General features: G+C 29.4%; 1 protein-coding gene across 1 annotated transcript; it reads right to left on the bottom strand.

The window, feature by feature from the left end:
* Positions 1–4811: 4811 nt before the first annotated feature.
* Positions 4812–7518, bottom strand: LOC109862989. Its single transcript, XM_020443163.1, has 5 exons — positions 6390–7518; positions 5981–6158; positions 5483–5880; positions 5123–5332; positions 4812–4997 (listed from the first exon to the last, which is right to left on the bottom strand). Exons 1-4 carry the CDS (start codon positions 7340–7342, stop codon positions 5173–5175), a joined length of 1689 nt encoding a protein of 562 aa, XP_020298752.1. The 5' UTR covers positions 7343–7518; the 3' UTR covers positions 4812–4997; positions 5123–5172.
* Between the last annotated feature and the right edge of the window lie 4948 nt (positions 7519–12466).

Here is a 12466-nt window from a genome sequence, read left to right as displayed (position 1 = left end):
CAGATCTGCTTGCTATCGACCATCTATTTGTTATCAATTTCACTAACATATATGGAATCATTTTGGCCGCAATAGTCTCATGTATGTGCCAACAGAGTTGTTGCGTTTTTTGTCTCTATGTGCTAACAGTTTTGGCAGCACCAAAACATGTTTCCGTACTGTAGCGTTTCTGCACACAGTTTCTGTTGCCAAGGTTTGCGTAGTCAGAAATTGTTTGCTGGGAATATTCCATCTTTAGATGTAATTGTGCATTCGGAAGTACCGTGTAATGTAATCCGATTATAGATGTATTTTTTCACAGACGTTTCTTAGGAAATATTGTAATATACAGGGTGTCTACTAAAGAGATTCTGCCAATGCTCGTGACTGTATACAACGCAGTAAATTGAATAGAAAAGTTCTTTACCATTTTGCAATTTTCGCAATATTTATTGAAATATTACTTTAAAAAATTGGCAAATTAACGCAAATTTTGCCCGGTTAAACCGTAGGATGTAAATTCTAGGCGTGACAGCGACGAGTGTCACACGGTAACAAAATAATTAACAACAAACATTTTTTTCTTCTTGTTTCTTTGTCTGACACTCGTCGCTGACACGAGTCTAGAATACTTACTCGTCTCATTCGGCAATTTTTTTTTTAATTAATATTTCAATAAATATTGCAAAAGTTCCTTTCTTAGGTAAGAATATGTTTTGCGAATGTAGTATCTAAGAACTTCTTTTTCGATCGGTCACGCCGATAAAACGCAACACCTCGGAATCGAGGTGAAATTATATCTTTTCGTAATTGAATAATCAATGTAAAATATGGTACACGAAAAAGTAATATTCTCAACAATGTGGAAAAAAAAGAGAACTAAAAATGTAATAAATGTCAAATTTTAATATAAAAGAATGTAAAAAATAAGCGTGTTATGTTTAACGACCGAGGTTTTTGTTAGCAACCGGCGAGTGTTTTTGACGCTCAAGAAACCGCTCAACCCTTGCGAAGGAAATTTCTAAAGCGCATAGTGGAGAATGTGTGCGCGCAAAGGAAAACTCTACTCTTAGCGCAGCACGTAGCTTCAGATCTCGCCGATCTCTCGAAAGTGACGAACGTGTTGTCGAGTTGTGCGCGATTCGAAAATTTTCTTTTTTCGTTGTATCAAGTTTGTATGCGATTACAAGTTCAAAAGTGAAGTTCTTTCTTCGTCATTTACTGTAATTTTGTTATTGTAAATCTACCGCGTGTACCGCAATTAAATATTTTGCAAATATAACTTATCAGTCTTCCGCTTCGTTATTTCTTTATTTTTTAAAATAATTGTTTTAATACATAAAGCGATATACCGGTTCACCTCTAACGACAATCATTTCTTTCTTACATATTGTATGTAACATATATTGGAATATATACTTTTTACTTCAATCTTATCGGAAGAATTTTATAACACGGTCTTAATATTTTACAAATTAGAGTTTCGTTAATACTCTCTATTAAGAGAATTGCAGTAAATCTACAACTTTTTATCCATTTCCAAATTCTTCTTTTTGACAGTTCGAGAGCAAACGGTACCATTGTGTCATCTTAACTGTCATTGAGAAGAATTACGTAAAATACTTTATTTTACAAAAAACCAAATCTTGAAACAGCAAGGTATAGTTTGATTTACGTGACATTTTTCATCGCGAAGTCACATCTAATATTATCAAAAATAACTTTTATAAAAAATACGAAAGAAATTCACTTAATTACGCATGGGAAAGTAATCAAGTACCAAAGAAAACACAATCCGGACAATATTTCTGTGGACTTTTGGTGACGCTGATTGTATTCCTGACGGCGGTGTTTGCGGTACCGGAGGAGCCAGGTTCGGGTAAGAAAATGCTGGCATGAAGGTATATTTTTGTTTTTAATATTATATATATTACATGTAAAAGTTATTAAAGTATAATATATCTAATTTTTTTCACAAATTCTGAGTCTAACGATAGAATTCTTTTATGTTACAGAGTGGTATCGTCGCAGTAAGTGGCCAGCGCACGTGAGTTAACCGTTAAGGTAGGTGATGGGTATTTTTTCAAATCAGTGCAATACGTAGTTATTGCTTATTTATTTTGAAACGTCAAGAAAAAACAAATATTTGAAAAATAAAATTATAGTTTTCGCCCTTTACTTATATATTTAAATCTAATTTACTTATAGAAAATAAAGCATAACAGAGAATAATATAGAATACTTTTCTATACATTTATCAAAAACGTATAGTAAGATATATACATTGCTAAACGATATACTGATTACTCTTTTCAAAACCATTGAGATTGCTTCATATAATGATTATTTTATACCAGTTTTTTCTCGATGATTTCTCACATTCAACAAATTGCGAACGTTTAGTTCGCCTTGCGTCGACATCGACGCACTGGATCTCGCAAGCGTTATTATTACCGCGATTTTTAGTTTCGATTATTGAAATACACACGATTATTAAGTATTAGTAATAGAATCTATCTTGCGAAAGAAATTAAAATGGACGGAAAGTACGAAAAGTTTTACGTAGAAATTTTGATTATATGTTTTATTTCAAACACAGTGAAAAATGAGGTATGTTCTCAGGCCCTCGTTGGTAATACCAATATATTATAATTTTAATAGGCAATAAATAGACCGTTGCAGGATGATGTGCAGAATTAATGTATACTATTTAAATTGTGAGACGTTTCGACTTTATTTTCAGTTCTTTTATAAAGAATTTTCAGTTTTATAGAGAAATTTTCAGTTCTCGTATAAAGAATTGTTTCCCGGAAAAATAATGATTAAGAATTAAATTGTTTATTATCTTTTATATCTCTACAATAAAACTTTTCAGAAGAATACATTATTTTGCATGAGTAGGAATCGCACTGATTTTTCACTGTATCGTCACTCTCTACATATAATCTCGTAACTCCAAAACGCAAATTTTAGAGGAGAGCAGTTTGTAAATTTAAAGGTTCATATAGTTTCCCTAGTTAAGAAATTTTTCGGTTTTAAATTTTTACCTTATTTATAAATATTTGGTAACCATAAAGAACATGACTTTCTAAGTGTCACTATGCAATAAACTGAAAATTCGGTATGTGACATTTATGTAATTATACGTAGGGAGTGACGATTCTTTTTTGATGAAATTTCCATATATTTGCCTTTACGAAAAAGACCTACTGACAGTAATATATTGCAGTAGTGGTACGAAAACGATTACTGGCATTCTGTGTAATTGTCAGTAATATTCTCAGTGATTCGTGTAATACCTAATAATATTCTTATGTGATTGTCAGTAATATTTATATTACTAAATTTATTTATATGTAATCGGCATTAGTCCTTTTTCGTAAAAGTGTATATTGTGTATATTGTGTAATTTAAAACAATATTGTAATATTTCTTCTATATATATGCTTTCTTTTATTTTTGTATATATTTTTTTAAATATTATATATATATATATATTCATGTGTATTTTCTACATCTACTTTCATATTTCTATATCAATTTCTTTTAAAGAACTGATATAAAATTTTTTTGAAGACTTATGTTCTTTTATACTTCTATATCACTTTCTCTTAAAGTATTGATATAGAATTTTTTTAAAAACCTTATATATTTTTTATATTTTTTTCTACATTTACTTTTATATTTCTATATCTAATTTTTTTTAAAGAACTAATATAGAATCTTTTTTTAGAAACTTATGTTCTTTTTATCTATTCTCTACATTTTTATTCTTTTCTAAATGATATATAAAAATATGTTTACACATTTATATGTATTACTTTTATTATATAATAATAATTATATAGTATAAGAATAAGTATATGGTAATTATATAGTAAAAACGCGTTACACACAAAGTGTTTTCTGTTGACGTAATATATTTGAAAACAAAGCGTTCATGTTTGAAACAAAAATTGTAGAGTTTTTGCAACAACGTTGCACAAGATATGTATCATATTACATATAAGATACAACGCGATGTGTGCAACGTGCTAACTAGTAAATAACGTTAAATGACATTTCGCGTTTATAAGACATAATAAAAACATATTTGATATATAATCTTGCTACTTAAGATGCAATACAACATTACCGTAACATTTTAATATTATATAGAAATGTAATATATTGATACTAGTATTGTAATATTGTATTATAATATTTAATATATATTCAGTAATATATATATATATATATTACTGAAATATTGAAATTTTTCTGCGATATTTGCGTAATATTACGTGCTATGTGTACGATGACCATACTCCTATATTTAAGAGGACAATCCTTTATTTTGGTGCTCTGTCCTTTAAATTTATTTTGTTTCTAAAATAGTCATTTTGTCCTTTATTTTATAAAATGTTCTTTATTTTACAAATAAAACTTGTCAACATAAATAGATTAAAATNTTTTAATATTTTACAGATAAATACGTAACTTAAAAACATTTGAAAAGGCATTAAATTTTGCTTCTGTCTTCTTAGATCTAACGCTTCTGAATCTAACTAAACGAGTATTTTTATTAGTATATATGTACCAGTGAAAATATTCACTTAAAAATCACAATATTAGAAACATGTATTTTTTTATCAAATTCAACTCTGACATAAACTGTATACAGTTTTATAAATTTTTAACACAAACCTGATTTATTAAGAAAATCAAAAGTTAAATTTCGTGAAAAGTATCAAACTTACATTTTTTTAGATGGTCGTCGTAGCTATGTGAAAAATAATTTTACTATTTCTTTTTACATTTCTAAGTATCACGTTACAAATATTACATAACATAGATTAATCGACGTTCATAAAGGTCTTTGTTTTCCACTAAAAATATCACAATTAATAGTAGTAAATTTATTTTCAAAAATACATAAACACGATATTGCTATATAAATATACATTTATACACACTACGTGCACAAAAGATATAAAGTATGCCCACACCTAACTTTGGTTTTACTTTTTAAAACATTCCTACAATATACAAAAGTGTTTCTTAGTCTTACACTTAAATATGTACTAGTAAAAATAAAACTGACTGTTTTGTGCACCACAAAAAAATAAAATATTATCAAAACATAATCGAGATTTTTATTTACCTATTTTTTTCCACAAATGTTTTTACTGAACGATCCGATGATTCCGAAACTTATGCGAGATCATTATACGCAGAGTCTATTTCATATATAGTTTCGTCTAGTATTTCTCTGATTACTTTCATATCTCTTATTACTGCTTTATCAACCAATAAAAACAGATTTAATTTGCCTTTGTAAGTAATTAGACTTAAAGACAACCCGGTTGTATTTCTAAAAATATAAATTGTAATATATGTGTATATATATACATGTACATATACCTTATATATTATATATAAAAATGGTTTTAATATCTCTGGAATAGTTCTAACTTTTTTTTACACGTAAGTTAAGATAAAAGATAATAATGATATACTATACTTGTTCGGTATCCAAAACATCATGTTGCTTAAAGGATGATTCTTTATAGAAAGTTTTCTTTGTATTCCTTTTATATTGCTAAGTGCCATTGTAGGAATGTGAGTTGCAATAATAAGTTTTAGAATTTCCACCGGCAAAATTCCAAGTAAATCTTTTAAAATATAATTGAACGGTGCTTCTAAGCTACTTCTAATTTTGTTATTTATTATTGTAGTTCTCTGAAGACGTTCAAAGAACCGAAAGTTTGTAGGTGATGTTAAAATTTCTCTATCCGCGTTGACAAAACAACTTTCAACTATATTAAACGAAACATCATTGGTCAGTACTAGGTTGTCCTTAGGCATAGAGATTCTTCTTAGTATAAGGACTGATATTGCGTTGGGTATTAATTCCTTAATCTGCAACAAAGATATACACTTTATTTTATACTTGTACGTATAAAGAAATTTTTTACATATAAAAACTTCATTTTGGACACTTAGTATTGATTATACTTACGCGTAAATAATATTTAATCATCCCAGCAGCAAAAGCTGTTAGAATTATGTCAGTAACTTTTGCTCCTGTACACTGTCTTATTTTTTTAATTTTTGTCAGAAGTTGCGATTTATTGGTATCGTTTTCCAAACGATAAACTGTAAGTTTTTCACCTGTTAACGTCCGACCATGCAAAGAGCTACAAGATTAACTCATTATGTTATAAAACATAAACTATTTTATNTAAATATCACAATAAACGATTTGATAAGTATCAGTTTTATGAAGTTAGTATTTACATATGTAAAAATTGGTATTTAAACATTACATATTTTGCATATTGAAAACCTTTATATAATTCTATTTAAAAATATGTTATTTTAGTTAAGTGTTTTAAGATATTTAAATATTGACGTATTTAAATACTGACCTTTTGTCATCCTTATTACGAACAATTTGAGAGACAAAGATTTCTAGAGAAAACAATATAAGTATTACTTTTATCATGATTTCTTTAATTGTGTTATATACTTCTTTCAAGTTTAAAATAATTTTTCGTTTTGGCATAGTTTCTTTCTCCTTAAAATAGTTTTCTTTAGCTGTCAAAACGCTGTTCTTGGGTTCTTCCAATATTGTCGACACTTCATTTGTGATATTCTCGTCGACAAACACATTAAGCAACTTGAATAAAGCTGTACCATCACCAAGAGAATGATGAACACGAAATACTACAGGAACTTCGTCTACATTGGTATTAAAACTGTCTTGAGAAGACAAGCTCGGATCGTCTTCAATGTAAGATTTGACGTTTGGACAACGTCTGCCAATGAGCATTTCCCACATCGGTTTGTGATCATCATACAACGGTCTGTTGCATATAAAACCTAGATTTTCTTGAAAGGTTGTACTGTGAACATTCTCGCAAGATCCATCGCAATTACTGATTTTACACTCCAACCATCTAATTGCGGTCTCTGGATTAAATTTTGATTTCTCCCAATAAAAGTAACCAAACTTTTGATATCTATAGTAAAACAGTTTTTCGATACTCTTGGAGGCAGTCTTAAATACGTGATTAAATAAGTTTCTCATATCCTTCAAGAAAGTCATATTTGTACTTCCTGCGGTTTTCTTCATTATTAATACGATAGTAATCACGGATAAAGATGTATCTTCGACGGACCAAAAAGCATCCGACCCTTCCAACATACCGGCAAATTTGTCTTTAAGTTGAATTCTTAGCACAGTTTCCACCCAACAACGGTAAATATATGAAACCATCAAAATCGTGATAAGAAACGGAGCAAGCAATAAAAAACAAACAAGTCCTAAGAATTTTCGAATTACTATTTGACATGTTTCACTTAATATTTTAGATTGCATCTCGTTTTCGGTGTAAAAGTGTCGGTTAAATTGAAGACTGCTGCAACTTGGATATATTTTACTATTGTAATATTAAATTATTTTACTATGTGTGTAAGAATGATTTTTTCTTTCTATAAGAGATCTCCAAATATTGCAGGTAGAAAAAAGCTGCAGTTCACGACCCTGAAAATAAGTTTTTTATGTTTATTTCTTATAATAGTTCTTTAAATAATGTAAACAATTATTTAAAAATAAGAGGTTTATGGTTATTGATGTTTTTCAAGATAAATATATCAATTGTACTTTCTTTGTATTATTTTTGCTATTTTTATTTTCTGTTGCAAAGATAATACAAAAAACCTGGAAAATAGTGTAAGTATTTATATTCTTTCTCGACGACCTATAAATGTTAATAAAATGGATTCTATAAATCTAAAAAAGTTATGAGTTTTCTACACAAAAATTTATCTTTCTCTTTACTTAGCAATTTATTTAATGTTGAAATTGTTGATGTAACGCAAAAAGTATCAATATTTTGTTTAAAATATAATACACTAGGCAAACATATACAAGTGCGTGTGGGATTATTGTGCGTATCTGGTTTATCTTGTTGAAATAGATAATGGATGCTTTCCATTTCATTTATATGCGTACAGTTATCTATAGTACATGGTACGTGTATACCATAAATCATGCGCGCGCGTCCATGAAACTAGATGTGTCTACTAACTGTGGAACCGCTTCAATCGTTTTCCACATAATCTGTATGTTTGTATTATATTCTTGTTTCTCTCTTACAAAATCACTCTTATCATAAAAATTCTATTTTGATCTCTTACACTATCGACAAGATCTAAGATCAACATGTGACTATAATGATAGTTTTTAAGTTTTGATTTTTTTTTCAATAAACGCAATAGTGTATCAAGTGTTGTACATTCATCAAGTTTCAAACTCTTTCTTTAACTCTATTCAGTTCTTGCTCGCTTTTTAATTAAATGCCCGGTAAACAATTTTTGATATATATCTTGATAGCCGAATGATATCAGTATGCCAGCAGTATGCAGGCAGGTGTAGTTAGCATTTTGTAGGAGATTCCGCTCAGCTGTGTTATTATAATCAGTGAATTATGTAGGCACGATATGTAAAGAGAACAACAAAGCTAAAATATAGAAACAAATAAAGAATGAAATAACAATAGCACGTTATGCTTCAAATCTGCTACATTTTTTTAAGCAAGTTCTGCTTGATTGATGCAATATTTGTATCACGGCATCTTTTACGAAAAAGAATTACTGGCAGTAGTACATTACGGCAATGGTACAAAAGAATTACTAACATTTTGCTTGCCATTAATATTCTCAATGATTCTTGTAATACCTAATAATATTCTTGTGTGATATCAGTAATATTTATAGTACTGATTTTATTTATATTTAATTGGCAGTAGTTTTTTTTTGTAAGGCATGACACATTCAGTCTGTCACACAAGAACATCGGTTGCATATTAAAAAAAAATTATTATTTTTAAAACAGTTAAAGATTGATTTAAAGTGCAGTAAAAAGACTATTACGCATTTACTTAATAAGTCGTTTACTCTCCATTATTGTCGAGAATTCGCTGACACCGTTTTGATATACTTTCTCCAAGATTTTCTGCATATTGTTGCGGTAATGGAATCTGCTGCATGAATAAGTGGAATCTGCTGCAAAGTGCTGATTAAATCAACGTGCATACTGCTGGTATACTGCTATCACTTGGGTATCGGGGAATATTACTTATACACAAATTAAAATTATTATATTTAAGTATGCACATTTATCCATACAATTATGTCCATACAATTTTATTGAGAATTACATGGAGAATTTCTTTTTTTAAAAGAATGGCTTCAAAGATATTCCATATCAAATTACAAAATAACTTTATTAGTATGTTAGATACAAAAAAATTATATAAAACTATAGTTTTTGTTTTTCAAAGATCACTTCAAAATCACAATATGACGGTATGTCGATCACATTGTGTGATTTTGAAGTGATCTTTATATAAAATATAAAGATATAATATTTTTATATAATAATTTTCATTTGCGTATAAGTTTATATGATTATATATATATCAAAAATATTTTACCGGGTGGCTTTACAGAATAGTATTACTAAGGCATCAGTGATTAATTATTGTCGCTTAATACTTTAATTATTAAATCACAGAAATTTTTAGTAATTTCACTAGTACTGTGTCAATAATTTTTAGTAGGTAGTAATTGTATGTGTGCTTGATTTGTGATCCAATAAGTGAGCCGTGTAATAAATTACTACAGAATCACTGAGAGACCTTCTAATGAATTATTTGCTGAGTGATGAAACTATGCGATCCATTACTTAAACTCAATGATACATCACTGACTCAGTAACGTGGCTGCAGGATAAATTACTACACAAGTACTGGAGCTTTATAATGAATCACTGACTCAATGATTTAGCTGTGACAAAACTTACTGGTACATTTACAATACTAAGAGAAATATTTTTATTCATTGTTGCAGGTATATTGCAATATTTTTAATAAAATAATAATTTAAATAATTAAAATGAGATGTGTAAGATAGCTTGAGAAGAAGTAGATAAAAATAACTACAATTTATTAATAAAAAAAATTAGTAAGAAACAACTCTTACGAAAAAGAACTACTGCCGATTACATATAAATAATGTCAATAATATAAATATTACTGACAATTACATAAGGATATCATCAGATATTACAAGAATCACTGAGAATATTACTGGCAATTACACAGAATGCCAGTAATTGTTCGTACCACTGCCGCAATATATTACTGCCAGTAGTTTTTTTCGTAAGGGAAGTGATCTCGCGGACTGACATTGAGTGAGGCGGCTGTGAATATGAAGGTCTCAAGGTCAAATCCCACTATAATTTTTAAGATTTTTCAGATCTGTTCCTTTTCAACAAAGTTCATCAATCAGCGAAACGAATCGGGCCTCCAAAGATTAATTTGAATAAAATCTCGAAGTAATTCCTCTTCCAAAAGACGGTGTGCCATTTGTTTTCTTTTAGTAAGAAATTCCCCACTTGGATTCTAGATAAAATCTTTTTTTAAATTTTAAATTGCAAAGCGTTACACTTCCAATTAGAATCGATATAGAATTTTTACGACGAATCCAGTATATTTTGGAAAAGTTTAACTGATTTCTGAATAAATCCCAAACAAATTTCTATGCGAGCACTAACACTAATGTGTTTAATAATTCACCATCAGTAATAAGTCCTCAGTAATTATCCACTAATTCGCAGTAATTTGCAAATTATCACTGGATGACATGCTATTAATTCATTACTCAATTTAGTTTAGTAAAATTATAAGTAACAAACTTTTATAAGGATGACACATTACCTTATATGAAGAAACTGATTTTACGTGATGTGAATACTAGCTCGATATAAAGAAGACTGTAACAAATTCTTTATATGCAGAGAAGCCGATTATCTTATATGTTTGAAATCATCGGATTATGCAAATTGTTAAGTCTATTAAAACTAGATATTTTTTTATGACGACACAAACCGCGCAATTTGTGTTATGTAATTAGTTTTTTTCTCGGATGTTAAACCGTGACATTTGCATTTTGTTTTATGTAATTATTATTTTTTTCGCATATATACACGTCGTATCGTCATATGACATATGATAGTTTAAATATTTGTCATAATAAAAAGTAACTAGAATTTAATAACTCTTGGACCTTAGTTCACTATTTTTATTCCTGCTATTCTTTAAGTGATCGCCCCGTCCATGATAATTTAGACTCCCGTCTAAGACCAAAAAAGAGACCGACAAGTGAGAAGATGCTAGACGAGCAACCCCGTTGGCTCTCTGTGTCACCAAAACTTCCGCACGACTTGCGTACTTGTCTCTCATATCTCTCTGGGTCAGTGTGCCGGGAATAAACACACAAAGTGTCGTGTGTCAGTTACGTTTCTTCGGGTCAAGAACCCAACAGTTACCATACGCCAGAACGTAATATATAAAGTATAAAGCTAGACTGAAATAATCTCTACTCCTCTCTAAAATTTCAATTTTGTCGGATACTTGTTATTAGTACGAATGTATCAATATCAAAATATTAGATGTAATAATTGTTTTTACATATGATTTGTCATTTTCAGTTACGAACTCGAGAAGAGTGCTATGATCATCCGTGACTTTTAAATGCACTGTATAGAATAATTCTGCTGGGAGAAAATTTAAAGATAGTACAGACTCGTTCAAATGTAGAGTTTTCGCTTGAATTACACGGACAAAAAAATGATGTTGAATCAGCAGTATTGGTAATTGAAATATATCCTGTTGATGCAACATTAATATTGTTGCACTACTACAGCAGATAGTTGCTTTAAGAATTTAGACATTAAATTAATCGCACACGCAATTGAATGAACTATTTATTTTTGTGACAGCCCGTGACATCAACTTTAATTGAAGCAACTCCATTTTTTTTTCTGTGTAGAGCAGAACAAATATTTATATTAGCCACTGCATTAAAGCAGGTACACAATGTGAACATACAGTTGTCGGAGCCTCAAAAAATACCAAATGTTTCTGAAAGCGAAAGTAGCGGTAGTTCTGGCAGTACCACTATGTCACTTTCATCAGATAAAGACACATCAGAAAAAAATTTTAATCATAACTGACATGTGCATTTCACGGGACTAGTCAATAAAAAAGAATTTTTATTCCTAGATTAACAGCGTTGTTCTTTAAAATCCTGCGGCGCAGAAACTTGTTTTTCTGCAGTTTCCAACATTTCTGCACAATTATGAAATTATTTTAATAAATTAAACATATAACTATATAAAACATATTAAATATATAAAACATAAATTGTTTTTTATTATAAAATAATAATAAAATAAACGCCACGCGTCTCTCATGGAATGGCAATCACTTAAACTTTGATTCTTTATAATAATAACCCAGCAAACAATTTGGTTGCGAGATGTCGCAGTTTTGTCGCCAACCGCCGGCGAAATTAGTAGACCAAATCCATATCCATCTGTGTCCTCATTAGGATATGGTTTGGCGACCATATCTGTCAAACATGTGAGATGTCAAAA

Source organism: Pseudomyrmex gracilis, unplaced genomic scaffold, assembly GCF_002006095.1.
Source record: "Pseudomyrmex gracilis isolate BER0280 unplaced genomic scaffold, ASM200609v1 scaffold_2835, whole genome shotgun sequence".
In the NCBI taxonomy this organism is placed as follows: Eukaryota; Metazoa; Arthropoda; class Insecta; order Hymenoptera; family Formicidae; genus Pseudomyrmex; species Pseudomyrmex gracilis.
This window is presented reverse-complemented; position numbering and strand designations above follow the sequence as displayed.